Below are 14,790 nucleotides of genomic sequence, written 5' to 3' on the forward strand. Positions count from 1 at the left end.
CCTCGTAGTAGCTCGATACTGTGCTTCTCTGAAAAGAATCTCCGTTCTCATTGACCAACAGCAGTTGCCCGTAGTCTAGCCTCTCATTCAAAGATACAAACTCTTTCTTTCATTGACTCTCAACTATCCTTAGCTCATTACCACCTGGATCCCTACCCAACACTACTGATGCCATATCTTTATCAATTAACATCCCACATGTCCAAGAGGTTGCCAGTATCAAACACTACATGTCCCAATGTCCTTCCAACTCCTATCTCACCATCTCATTCCTTACACATCTAACAAATTACATCCTCACTCTTAAATACCCCTCTACTTATAAGTCCTGCCATAATGGACTCATCCAGCATAACCTACAATCCCTGCTCGAATCCTTAGGCCCATCCCAGGGTCTCTCCAAGAATTCATCTTCCTTCTCACCCCCAATGAGACACTGCACACCCACCTTTCACAGGCATTCCGAAATCCACAAAACCAACAATTCTAGACACCTCGTTGTAGCTCGATACTGTGCTTCTCTGAAAAGAATCTCCATTCTCACTGACCAACAGCAGTTGCCCGTAGTCTAGCCTCCCATTTAAAGATACAAACTCTTTCTTTCACTGACTCTCAACTATCCTTAGCTCATTACCACCTGGATCCCTACCTAACACTACTGATGCCATATCTTTATCAATTAACATCCCACATGTCCAAGAAGTTGCCAGTATCAAACACTACGTGTCCCAATGTCCTTCCAACTCCTATCTCACCATCTCATTCCTTACACATCTAACAAATTACATCTTCACTCTTAAATACAAACAAATCTGCATTATGGCCCCCTGTTAAGTGAACCTGCTGTGGGCCATCTAGATGAAACCTTCCTAGGCTCCCAAAACTTGTCTGCTTCCAGTGTGTTGATGATATCTTCATGATCTGTCCCAGGATCAAGACATCCTATTCTCATTACTCCACAGCCTCAACACCTTTTCACCCATTCACTTCACATAGTCATCCTCAGCTCAGCTCAGCTTTGACATTGAACTTCACGTCTCTGATGGCTCCACCTATACTTCTGCCCAAGTCAAGTCCACTAACCATAAATATTAGCTGTATTTTCACAGCTGTCGTCCTTTCAAAACAAAAAAGGCACTCCCATAAAGACTGGCTAACCATGGAAAATGCATTCAGTTCCCTTGTTTAGTATGCTGAAGTTCTCAATAAGGCAATCAATTCCCTTGTCCAGTACGCTTGGGTCTAACTAAGGCCTTCACAGACAGGCACTATCTCCCAAACCTTGTCTGCAGTTAGATTTCCACACCATATCCTCAAAACACCTCTAATCCTTCTACCACCTCAAAGAACAGGCTGCAAAGAAATACCTCCCATCATCACCCAGTATCATACCAGACTGGAACATGTGAACGATATCTTCCCCAGGGGTTTGACTATTTATCATCATGCCTGGAAATGAGAAATATCTGACTCACAATCATCACCCCTCCTCCTAAGGCAGTAATCTGCCGCCCATCCAGTCTGTGCATTCTCCTAGTTTACTCTTATTCCACACCCACTTCCTACCCTTTGCAACATGTCCTTGTGAAAGACTTGGTGCAAGGCCTGCACGATACACCCACCCAGCACATCCTACTCTGGTCCCTTCACAGACTTATCCCATCCCACCAGAGGCAGGGCAGGGCCACCTCAGACAGCAGTCATGCCATATACCAGCCCTGCTGCAAACTCTGCACAGCATTTTACATGGGGATGGCCACCAATCAACTGTCTCTCCAAATGAAAGGCCATTGTCAAATTGTGGCCAAGAACAGAGTTGGCCACCCAGTGGTGCAACATGCTCCCAAGCAGAACATTCTGATTCCAGTGGCTGTGCCAACTCACGCCATCTGGATTTTCTCTTAACACCAGTTTCTTGAACTACATATGAGAGTTGTCCTTGCAACACATCTTCCATTTCTGTAATTCTCCTGCCCTCTATCTCTGCTAGCCTCCTGCCACACTCCCTCCTCCACACTGCCCAGTACCCTAACGTCATTCACCTTGCGACCACACGCTCTTCCCCACAGTTTGCCCTTCTCCTGTTCTGTTGTACCCTCCTAATCTAGTCCTCAACTTCCCTGCCACATCACCATCACTCGGCCCTGCATGAAGCCACAGTACCAGTGTCAGCGCCTGTCTCACATTTTTATCCCATGGACCTGCTTCCCCTCTTCCTCTGCTTCCTGCACCTCTTTCTCGTGTGCTTGTTGCCTCTATCCATCACAACTCTCAGTCATGCTTCACCAACCCTTCCTCCCATATAAGTAGCATTAAAAAAAGGAAGATTGAACAAGTTCTCCACTATTGTTAGAAAATTGTGGCTAAAGTACTGTGACACACACATTAAGGAGACAGAAAAAGTGCAAAATAAAGGGATACTAAGGGAAAAATATGAGGAAAAAGGTAAATCTACTATGGAAAACCCTCACCAGAAAAGTGAATAGTTTCAGGGGACATCTGGTAAGGCATCAAGGCATAGTTAACCTGTGGCTGGAAGGAGCAGTAGAGGGGAGAAATTGTAGTGGCAAACAATGACTAGAATGTGCAAAACAGATTACAGATAATGTCATGTAAAAACTACATATGGATGAAAAGAATAGCAAAGATAAGTAAAGATCAACAACTGCATGAAACCTATTGCAAGACCAATGACAAAAAGAAAAAAGAATGTATTCAGCTAGATTTTTATCCTCAAGTTTCCATGTTTGTAGCTTTCATACTTCATATATTGAATCAAGAAGACTTTTTCGAGGTGGAAGCTGTAAAACTTAAGAACTGTGTATGTGTGCAGGGGTGGGACTTCAATTGGATATACCTTACCATGGTGTGTCTATTTGGAGGTGGGGGGATGTTTAGGTTAGGGAGAGGACAGTTGAGGGTACTTCGTGTATATCTTCTTATGTTCTTGTAGATTGAAGTTTTAATCTGAACAACTGCACACACAGTTGTTAGACAGTTGGCAGGGAGTACTATATACATGAAAAAAAACTGACAACTACACACGCACTTACCGGTATATAAGAAGGTATTGGTATGTCCACCAATGACAACATCAATATCAGGAACTTCAGAAGCAATTCTCTGATCTGTTTTGTAACCTGAATGGCCCAATGCAATCAGAATATTGATTCCTTCACGTTTCAGTCTCTCTGCTTCTTCTTTAATACTTGCTACTTCATCCAAAAATTTGACTTTTCCAGTGAAGGCTATGATCTAAAAAATTAATATTATTCATTATAAGTTAAATACCTAAAAATCCAAAATTAGTATAATTATTCAATTTAATGAACACAAGCATACACCAACAAGAACAGCTGTGGGGATAAGTACACATACATTGGTGTAGGGACACTGGATCTTTAAATCTGGAAAATTCAGTCATTTGTTTCATTATGAGAAAAAAAGCTATACATAAAATACAAATGGCAAATTTGCAAGTGTGATTGTGGGAAGGTACTATTGATATGAGTGAAATAATTTGATCCTGCACAAATGGTCAGATCACCATTAAAAGATTATCAACAGAATAATAGCATTCTGTGCCAGAGTGCTACATAATATTCTTTTTATTGACTCAGTTTCATCCTTCTGAATATTGCATATTTTCATTCCCATATATTGTGCAGACTGTGCAAAAAGACCGAGTCTGTGTAGTAGGAAGTATGAAACTTAATATTGTTTCTAGTTTCATACCTGTGCCGGAAATTATTTGGAACAAACATTTCACGATTATTATTTGCAAAAAGCATTATTTCACATAAATATAATGAGAGAAAATTTAGTATGTTAGGTCTCTTAATAGTCATCTTGGGGTTGAAGCTCTTTTTTTCTGTGTTTGCTTTATCAATACATAAATTTTTGGATAGGTCCACCTTTAGCAAAACACAATTTTGTTTTTTAACCCAAACATGTTTCACTGCAGTTGCAGCATCTTCAGTGGGCTTTTATTTTTCATCTGTTAAAGATAAAGAAAGTTCTTTATAGTTTGTATACATGTAACTATTAGTTTTTAGATCGTAATTACAGCTATTTGAAAAAACACATAAATTATGAATTCATACCTTTTTACCACATGGTGTGGTTTCTCTGATGTGTTGTGTTTCTACTGTGGCTGTTTTGTTCCACAATTTGTCATCTGCAACCACTTACACCTTAAAGTAGATAAATTGTTTAAGCCAAAATTATGATTTGAAAATTGTTATTTCTGTGCCTGAAATTAATTAATTCTGAGTGTGTGTGTGTGTGTGTGTGTGTGTGTGTGTGTGTGTGTGTGTGTGTGTGTCTATTTACATAATGTTTCACTTACATTTTCTTTTTCCTCATCTTCATCACTGTCAAACACTGTATACTAAGTTGCCACTATCACTGTCACAGTCACTGTCACTGTTACACTGTTTACCAACTGTAACAACAAATATGACAGGCAGTGGAACAGTTGAAGGTGTAAAAACAATATGGCTGACAGTGGAACAGTTGAAGGTGTTCCTGACCGTTGTTCTGAATCTTTCAGAGGTGTCTGTGAATTTTCTTAAAATTTTGTTTTATTTTTGTGTGTGTGTGTGTGTGTGTGTGTGTGTGTGTGTGTGTGTTTGTGTGTGTGTGTGTGGAGGGGGGGGGGGCTCTATAGGTTGATCTTGTCTAATAATTCTTTCAGGACAGAGAACAGAGTTCCACTGCAGAGAGCTGTGTATTATCAGTTGTTTGCCTTCCACTATGGCTTTGTGTATCTGATAATTTTCTTCAGTTATTAGTTTTTGTGGGGGGCTGTTGCTGCATTTGAGAATTTTCAAATCAGTATTGATGTTTGTTGGGTTATGTTTCTTGTCCATGAGGTGTTCAGCAAATACGGAATGACAGCTGTTACTTTTTAATGTTCTTCTGTGTTCTGTGTATCTGGTATTGAAGTTTCTGCTTGTCTGCCCTATATATAAACTGCTTTGCAGTCCTGGCATGTTAGTTGGTAAATACCAGACAATTTGTCTTTGTCTGTGATTGTGTTGGTTGTCCTTAGTTTTCTCTGTGTTGAGTTGTCTGTCCTGCAGGCTATTTTTACCCCCTTTTTTGTGTATGTTGCCTATTCTGTGGACTGCTTTGTTGTTGTAGGTGAGACTGAACCACCTGTTTGTCACTGTGGGTGTTTCTTGTTCAAGTGTGCTCATGTGTGGGTTCTGTGTGTTTGTAAGTTGGTGAGAAGGCTTTTGTTTCTGTGTGTTGGGTGTCCTTTTTAATTTTGTGGTTCAGTTTATATATAGTGTTTCTGTCATATCCATTATCTACTGCTATTTGTCTGATTGTCTGCAATTCATTCTTGTAGTTCTTTTCAGTGAGTGGGTTTTTGTTCAGTCTGTATAGCATATATTGGAAGACGGCTAGTTTGTGTGTAATCGGATGATTAGAATCCTTGTGAATGGCTGTGCTGGTGGTGGTCAGTTTTCTGAATATAGAGAATTGGTGTTGGATGTTGTGTCTGTATATTATGAGGTCAAGGAAGTTTAACCTTTAGTCGTGTTCTGTTTCTATGGTGAATTTTATTTTTTGGTATACTTTGTTTATATCACTGTGGATTTGTTGGATGTGATTTGGTGTTTCATCTACAAGGCATATGATGTCACCTACATAACAGTACCAATATATTATCTGGTATTGTTTGGGTCTTACTATTGTATCAAATATTTTATTCTCAGAGTGATTGAGAAAAATGTTGGCTAGGAGTCCACTGACTGGTGACCCCATTGGAAGCCCGTCTTCTTGTGAGTAGAACTGATTGTCAAATGAGAAATAGTTTTGCTCTGTGATTAGTTTTAGAATGCTAGCTATTTCTTTTATGTAGGGTTTGGGAATTTTGGCTTGTTCTTCTAATTGTTGTTTGATGATATTGATTGTTTCTGTGGTGGGGATATTGGTGTACATGGATGTGTTGTCAAATGATGTGAGTGTGACTGTTGTGGGTATGTTGATGTCTTTTATTTGTTGTATCAGCTCTTCAGTGTTGTGTATGCTTCTGTTATTTGTGTATATGTGATGTTTCTGTAAGTATGTGCACATTTCTCTGGCTAAGTGGTTTGTGGGCACACAGAATTAAATAATTTCAGGCACAGAAATAACAATTTTCAAATCATAATTTTGTCTTGAACAATTTATCTACTTTAAGGTGTAAGTGGTTGCAGATGACGAACTGTGGAACAAAACAGTCACTGTAGAAACACAGCACATCAGAAACCCACACCATGTGGTAAAAAGGTATGAATTCATAATTTATGTGTTTTTTTCAAGTAGCTGTAATTACGATTTAAAAACTAATAGTTACATATATAAAACAGTAAAGAACATTCTTTATCTTTAACGGATGAAAAATAAAAGCCCACTGAAAATGCTGCAACTGCAGTGAAACATGTTTGGGTTAAAAAACAAAATTGTGTTTTGCTAAAGGTGGACCCTATCCAAAAACATATGTCTCTTAATAGTGGCTGACAAGATCCTCTCTGCTTTGCACTGCACATATTTCTTATATATTTTACAAAGTTAATATCTTCATCAAGTTGCTAGCATTTCCACAGGAGACAATACTGTATCTCACCATTGCCTCAAAGTAATTATGGTACACTTTTTTGTGTCTATACTAGTGACATTGGCTAAAACTGACATAGCAAATGTCAGGCTATCTAATTTATTTTATAAATAGTCTGTGTGTGTGTGGAGCATGGCAGGTTTCTTCCCAATTGCATTACTAAGACTTTAACATATCCTGCTCCATTTAGTTTCAAACTGCTGTGCGTAGTGTGAATATCATTTATTTTCGACTGTTTTGTCTTAAACTGCATCAGTTCCATTTTTGAAATATTTAGTTTTATGCCATTTATATGGAACCACATATGTTGGTTTTCTAGAGTTTTTATGACATTTTGAGGAATTTCTTCTGCATTTTCATTTTCTGTCAGCACTCATACATCAAGAGCAAATAAAACTGAATAATAATTTGTATTTATGGGTAAGTCATTTATGTAAAAAAGAAAAAGAACTGAGCCTAGCACTAAGCCTTGTGGTACCCATTGTGAAATAGTTCTCGACTTCGAGGAGTATTTTCCTTCACATGATGTTACGATAACCCTTTGCTTTTCCCCTATCAAGTATGACTTACGCCACTGTAAGACACTACTCATCATTGTATATTTAAATCATTTTATATAATAGTCAGGACTGGTTCACACATTCAAATGTTTTGAATAAGTGACAGAAGATTTCTGCAGCTTCTTGTGATTTGTCTAAAGTGGAATTAACTTTATTCACGAATTCATTGACTGCATAAATTGTACTTTTACCTTTTTGGAAGCCAAACTGATTTTCTGAGTCTGCACTCAAACATTTGATATTAACTTACAGATTAAAACCATGTGCCGGACCAAGACTTGAACTTGGGACCTTTGCCTTTCGCGGGCGAGTGCTCTATCAACTGAGCTACCCAAGCCTGACTCACACCCTGTCCTCACAGCTTCAGAATGATTTATGCTGCCTCATGATGGAGACAAATATTGTAGTTACAAACTGTGTGTTAGTGTGTTGAATCTTTCATAGAAGATTATACCTATTAATGAGTAGATTATGACAGCATTTTAAATTTTTAATTTCACTCAATAATTATATGAAATACTGAAAATCAAATTTTGTTACACCCGTAAGTCATTAGTTCAGCCTGCAACTGGGACTGATAGAATGCAAACCAGTTTAGTTGTTTAGTATTATAAATTGTTTAACACTTACTTTGAACTATGTTTTTAAATATGGAACACATATTTCATCAGTCTCTTTGAAATTAAATGAAAATAATAAAAGAAAACAAGTGTGTCAAGTCATTGTTTCCAGTGTCTTCATTAGATTAGGAATTAACGATTCCTCCACATACACTAATGACTGTGAAAATTGCAACACAGAAAAGGAAACAACTGACTGAAATGAAAACTTTGCTACCAATTAGGTACATGACAATTCATGATTAATTATATTGCATGACTGCAAATGATCTGCAATTTGGAGAATTCAGTGTTTGTGTGATAAGTCAGAACATGTAACAGAACTGAGCAAGCCCTGGCTATGTTGTCGTGCTATCTCTCTCCACGCAGTTCATATCTATATCATCAAAGCACCAACATAAATTGATACAGGACAGTAAGGAAAGCGTTAACGACCAACTGCCACTCAGACATCCTTAATGATCACATTGCAAGCAAACATGCAGGTCTGGGAAGCAGTGTTACTTACTGATCTCTGAAAAAAGTTTGTATGTTTCCTACCCCTCTGACTGAATATGGTGCCACATGTCATGTAGAGTTTCATTGGAGGAGACAGTTCTCAGTCTCTAAAACCTCCCTGAAGTAGCAGTTATTTTTTAGATTTCCCTCATTACGTAGGTGTTGCACTCTGGTATCCCAAAATATCACACCTGACATTCACCCGCTATGCCATTCCACGAAACAGAATTTCAAATTGTCGTAGTCCTGATAGCATCTAATATGTATGTCGCCAACACTGTTAGGGTGGTTGAAGTAGGACTCACATGAAACCATATTTTGCAACTATGCACACTAATAATAGTGTTCATGTTACCACTGCAGCCTGAGATATTTATATTTTTTTGGAAACAGCAGACAGTGCAATTACATGTTTGCTATAAGTCCAGGTTGCAATGAATCTTTCTCACAGAAAACACTAAACTCTTTCGGGGCTTAGCATAGAATGTTGCTTTGGGACATGATATTTTTGTTTCAGCAGCAATAATAACTAAGCTGCAATGTGCATGTAAACCAGTAGGTTGTTAGTTAGTTACACAGTTACAAGTTCCATAGATCATTTGAATGATTCTTTATCAAAATGATGTGGTAGAGTCAGTTTACAGGATATGTACATATGATTAGTGTTAACATTAATGAATACATTATTATTTTAGTCCTACTCATGCAACTACACTTAAAAACAAGTTTTTTTTTCCTAGCAATTTTTGAAGTGCAAATCCATCAATGGAATAGAAAGAGATGTCCAGGAGAAAAAGTTAGGATTAAAATTTGTTTTGGTACCTGTCAAACATTTTATATTATTGAAATTATTTAACTGGATAGGTAAGAAATTCTACTCACAAAGCAGCAGCAGAACACACACATAAAAGACTGTTGTGATTGGCAAGCTTTCAGAGCCAGTGGGTCCTTCTTCCATCAGAAGGGTTGAAGGAGTAGGAAGAAGGGTGAAGGAAAGGAACTGGAGACGTCTAGGAAAAGGGATAGAATTTGGGGAAGTCACCCATAACCACAGGTCAGGGGAGACTTACCGTACGGGATGAGAAGGAAAGTGATTAAGAGGCAGGCTGCCAGATTTGTTACCACTAGATTCAAATAGCACACAAGTGTTACAGAGATGCTTAAGAAACTCAACTGGGAATCCATAGACAGAAGATCAAGTTCTTTTCAAAGAACACTACTGAGCAACTTTAGAGAACCAGCATTTGAAGCTGACTGCAGAGTAATTCTACTGCTGCCAACATACATTGTGTGTAAGGACCATGAGGATAAGATACGAGAAATTAGGGCTCATATGGAGGCATATAGACAGTTTTTTTTCTTCACTCTATTTGCAAGTGGAACAGGAAAGGAAATGACTTGTAGTGGTACAGGGTATCCTCCGCCATGCTCCACATGACATCTAGTGGAGTACCTATGTAGATGTAGATTTGCCCTTCCTGTTACTTTCATTCTCACTGGACAGTGACAGTGGTCACGTGTGTGAGTTGTGCTTGCGTAAATGTATGTGTGTTTTCTGCTTCAGAAGAAGGCCTTTTGCCTGAAAGCTTAAACATATAGTAGTCTTCTCATTGCACCTATGTGTGACTCAACATCTCCTCTATACGGTAAGTAGCACTCTACCCTTTCCAATTTTGTTTATTGTAAATACACAGTATAGTAGGAAAAACAATGATTTTGCAAGTGATTTGGGAGTATATATGGCATGAAATGTAGCATTGGGCTGTTGCCATTGGAAGCAACAATGGCTTCAACCTGGTGGCATGCCAGGCTCTTAGCTATATATGAACAGATATTTGCAGTGGGTGAGGGATCTTGAGAATAGTCTGGCCAGGGTAACAGCTGAGCACCCCCTGAACTGAGATAGGCTAGGACATCATGGGCAACATAGTTTTGAATTATCTTCTTGAAAGATTATGCATGCCATCAAGACATCAAAGGTACATGGCACGTCAGAAATATGGTGTCTACTGCCTAAATTACAAACTGTGTCAAACAGGAGGGACTATGTTGTGTAACCAACAGCACACCAGGTGCTGGCCTCTTATGATGATGATGGTGAATGCAGTCTGGCCAAGTTCATTCTACTTGAAGCCTCTACACATTGATATTCCCATTGTGAGCCTGTCTGCAAAACTGAGACTTGCTTGAAAAGCTGATGCGGTTTGACATATGTTCCCAGTGTTGTCGTTTGGTGCACCACAACAGCTTGCCTCTCTCTGCTGCTGTACTAAGGGAAGCTACAACAGTGGTAGCCATGCTGGCAGTCCACAGTGCCCCAGACATTATTTCACTGTCCATGTGAATACCTGTCTTGTTGCAAACATATTCATCTCCTGACACGAGGTATGTGATGTAAATGTATTATCCTGCACAGCTGAGCAAACAATATGTCTATCCTCTCAGCCACTGGTCACAGATTTCCACTGAGACCCTAAATGGTACTGAGTATCACTGATTCCACAGTTTTGCAACAGTCATGGGATCCTGACCAACACAAGCAACAAAATAATAAATTTCAGTCTCAATAGAGCATAGCCCTGCTGTTTTCAAATATCAACAAGTATTGGTAGATGTTTCTCTTTCTTATATGAGGCATAACATGATATTCTCACATACAACAACACTGAAATTAGAAACCCACTGTGCAATATTTCTGTATCTATATCTTCTTGGCTACTCTGCAACTCACACTTAAGTGCCTGGTAGAGGGTTCGTCAAACAACTTTCACATTACTTCTCTGCCATTCTACACTCTAACAGCACCCAGGAAAAACAAACACTTAAATCTTTCCTTGTGAGCTCTGGTTTCTCTTATTTTATTACAGTGGTAATTTATTCATGCCCAAAATATGTTTGCATTTGGAGGAGAGTGTTGAAGATAACCCTGACACTAGTGTAGGCAGTCTCTTTAGTAGATCTGTTACATCAGCAAAGTGTTCTGGCAATAAAATGCTGCCTTTTGTTTGCCTTCCCTGCAACATTATGTTCCAGTTTAAGTTGATTGTAATTGTATTTCAAAGGTATTTAGTAATTCCTAGGCATTTAGTTGAATTCACAGTCTTTGGATTTGTGTGATTTATCACGTAACCAATATTTAATGGATTCCTTTCAGTACTCATGTGGATGTCCTCACAATTTTCATTATTTAGGGTCTGGTACCACTTTTTATCCTATACAAACATCTTTCTTTATATACAGATTGTAGATGGTGTTATTTGTGCTTACTTCTTGCAGTTGAACTGAAATCTCGAATGGGGAAAGAAAAGAGGCACCGTAGAGGAATTATCCGAATGGGACGGAAATCAGTAGATGTAATACGATGTACATGTACAGACAAAAAAAAAATTACAGCTTCAGAAAAATGGATGATTTATTCAAGAGAAAGAGCTCACAAACTGAGCAAGTCAGTACTTACTGGTCCATCATTGGCCCCTATGTAAGTAGTTATTCACCTTGGCATTGATTAATAGAATTGTTGGTTGTCATGCTAAGAGAAAACATGCCAAATTTTGTCCAACTGGTGCGTTAGATCATCGATATCCCAAGCTGGTAAGAGGCGCCCCCCCCCCCCCCCCCCCCTGCCAATGCTCCAAATGTTCTCAATTGCGGAGAGATTGACCTTGCTGGCCAAGATAGCGTTTGGAAACACAAAGAAACGTTGTAGAAACTCTCACCATATGCCGGTTGGCATTGTCTTGTTGAAAAGTATGCCCCGAATGGCTTGCCATGAAGGGCAACAAAATGGGGCATAGAACATCGTCGACATACCACTGTGCTGTAAGGATGCTGTGGATTAAAACCAAAGATGTTATTGTATGAAATGAAATGGCACCCCAGATCATCACTCCTGGCTTCAGGCCATGTGGTGGGCAACAGTCAGGTTGATACCCCACCACTGTCCAGGGCATCCCCAGACATGGCTCTGCTAGTCGTCGAGGCCTGCAATCTCATTGACTGGAGTAGAATTATCTTCAGTGATAATTTCTGCTTTGAACTGAGCCCCAATGACCAGCAAAGACGTGTTGAGACACCCCAGACAGCGGTGGGATGCCAACCTGACTGTCACCAACAATATGGTATGACAACCAGGAGTGCCATTTCATTTCATAGCAGAGCCCATTTGGCTGTCACCTGTGACATCTTTACAGCACAGCAATATGTCAATGATATTCTATGCCCCGTTTTGTTGCCCTTCACGGCATGCAATCCTGGGTTTATATTTCGGCAAGGTAATGTCCACCCATCCACAGTGAGAGTTTCTACTGCTTGTTTTCATGCTTGCCAAATCCTACTTTGTCCAGCAAGGTTGCCAGATTTCTCCCAAATTGAGAATGTTTAGAGTGTTATGGACAGATCCCTTCAACTAGCTTGGGATTTTGATGATCTAACACACCAATTAGACAAAATTTGGCACGATATCCCTCAAGAGAGCATCTAACAACTCTGTCAATCAATGGCAAGCTGAATAAATGCTTGCACAAGGGCTAGAGATGGACCAATGTGTTACTGACTAGCTCAATTTGCAAGGGCTCTCTTTCTTGAGTAAATATTTTTTTTTCATTGTAATCATTTGCTTGCCTGTGCACATATATCGCATCTAGTGATTCCCATCCCTTCTGGATAATTCCTTCATGGTGCACCATCTTTTTTGTCTTAAAGTGTATTTGCATATTGAAACATGTAAGTAATGCCAATCTGACATTTTTTGCTTTTATTATTCTCATGATGTTACAATTTTAATGGCCAATATTAATAGTCTGTGGCAGTATTCTTAGCCAATTTCCTTTCCAGGCTTCCAAACATCTTTTGTTGCCAGTATATCCTCAATGTCTGCTCATTCTCTCATTTCTTCATTCATAATGTTCTGTAGATGCCACCAAGAAGTGTAATGAATTAACTTGAGATGAAGATGCCATGAAACTTAATGTGTGTACTAAATTGACACTATAATGCTTAATGCCTATCAGGCTTATGCCCTATAAATCTGATTCAGTCAATTCATAAGAAAACTGCCAGTTTGCAAAAATAAGAATTGCTGCCTTCTCAGTTTTATTATAGGGCTGCTGTTTATCTGGCCAATACTGTCATCTTCATTTCTCCTTTATCCAGCATCAGGCAACATTGGGAATTTATGGTACTTCTCCATTTTCCTCTGTCTTTTGAACATTCTTCTTCTCTAACTGTTTTTTTTCCACTCAAAATTCCTTCTTCTTAAACTTACCTTTGTCGAGTCAATTCATCTTGCTCTAGGTCTCATTTTTGCCCTCAGACTGGCCTCCATCATTCATTTTGGTATTCTTTCATCTTCCATTCTATTTACATGTCCAAACCAATTTAATCTGTTCTTCTCAGTTCTCCCATACAGATTTTCTACTCCATTTTCATTCCCTACAACTTCATTTCGCACTCTGTCTCTCCTCGTTTTCTCTAACATACTTCTTAGGAATTTCATTTAACAGGCTTGGATTCTACTCTCCTCTCTTTTTGTCACTGTCCAAGCCTCTGAAGCGTATGTCAGTATGGATGTAAAGTATGTCTTATACAGCACTTGCTTAATATTTACTTGGTTACAGTGATATTATTTAAAGAAAATATTCTTACATCTGTAAATACTGAGTCATGTTTATAGTATGTTAATACTTGTCACACAGCTTTGCAACAAACAGTGCCACTTGTCAACCAGTTAACAGAAATTTTCAGTCTCTGAATCCAGATAATTTGTAGAAAGAATGGCCTCCTGTTTTTCCCCGCTGTGTTTTTATAACGGCGGTGTCCTGAGTGACTTTTACTGAACATCATTTCCTTCTTTATCCATCAAGAAATTGACCTTATGGTGTATCAAGGCTTCAGGTCTGCGTCTGTTGGATTCATCTGCTCTTCCGTCTTCCAATATATCTTCAAGCTGCTGGGTGTTAGTGGAGATTAATTTTAGATATTGTTTCACTGGACATGTTCTGTATATGGTTCCACCACTAATTTTTGTAACCTTTTATCTTTTCCACTAAGCACCAGATGTTTAACTGCTGTAGTATATTCTCATTAATACCTACTTGGCACTTATGAATCACTGTTATTGTGTCAGCCTGCAAAAAGGACATTAACATAACTTCATATAACCTCACAGAATCCTTACCTATGTCATATCTTCTGGTGCAGTACTGCTATTGTCATAAAGGTATTCTACAGAAGAGTGCAGTAAGAATATTGTCTAAAGTTGATAACCAAACACAATACATATGTGTGGCCAGTACTGTAGTGAAATGCGAGTCTCCATTTCACGACAGTACTAGCCTCACATAGTAACAGAGCAGATGTATTTTTTCCCCTGTTATGTTTTTCTCTCCCCCCCCCCCCCTTACCCTAAAAAAAAATTATTCTTTGCAAATATCTTCCAGAATATCACTTATATTATGGCGTGTCCAGAGTACCAACAGTCTTTAATACTAACTCAGGGCTTAGC

At 38.9% G+C, this 14,790-nt stretch overlaps 1 protein-coding gene across 1 annotated transcript in view; it reads right to left on the reverse strand.

Moving 5' to 3' along the window:
- LOC124775079 (protein 5NUC-like) overlaps window positions 1-14,790 on the reverse strand; it is a 213,231-nt gene that overhangs the window by 24,997 nt on the left and 173,444 nt on the right. The window contains exon 3 of the mRNA XM_047249885.1: window positions 3,054-3,255. Within this exon, the coding sequence (XP_047105841.1) occupies window positions 3,054-3,255 (202 nt within the window). The remainder of the gene's footprint in view (window positions 1-3,053; window positions 3,256-14,790) is intronic.

This window comes from Schistocerca piceifrons, chromosome 2 (assembly GCF_021461385.2).
Source record: "Schistocerca piceifrons isolate TAMUIC-IGC-003096 chromosome 2, iqSchPice1.1, whole genome shotgun sequence".
NCBI lineage: Eukaryota > Metazoa > Arthropoda > Insecta > Orthoptera > Acrididae > Schistocerca > Schistocerca piceifrons.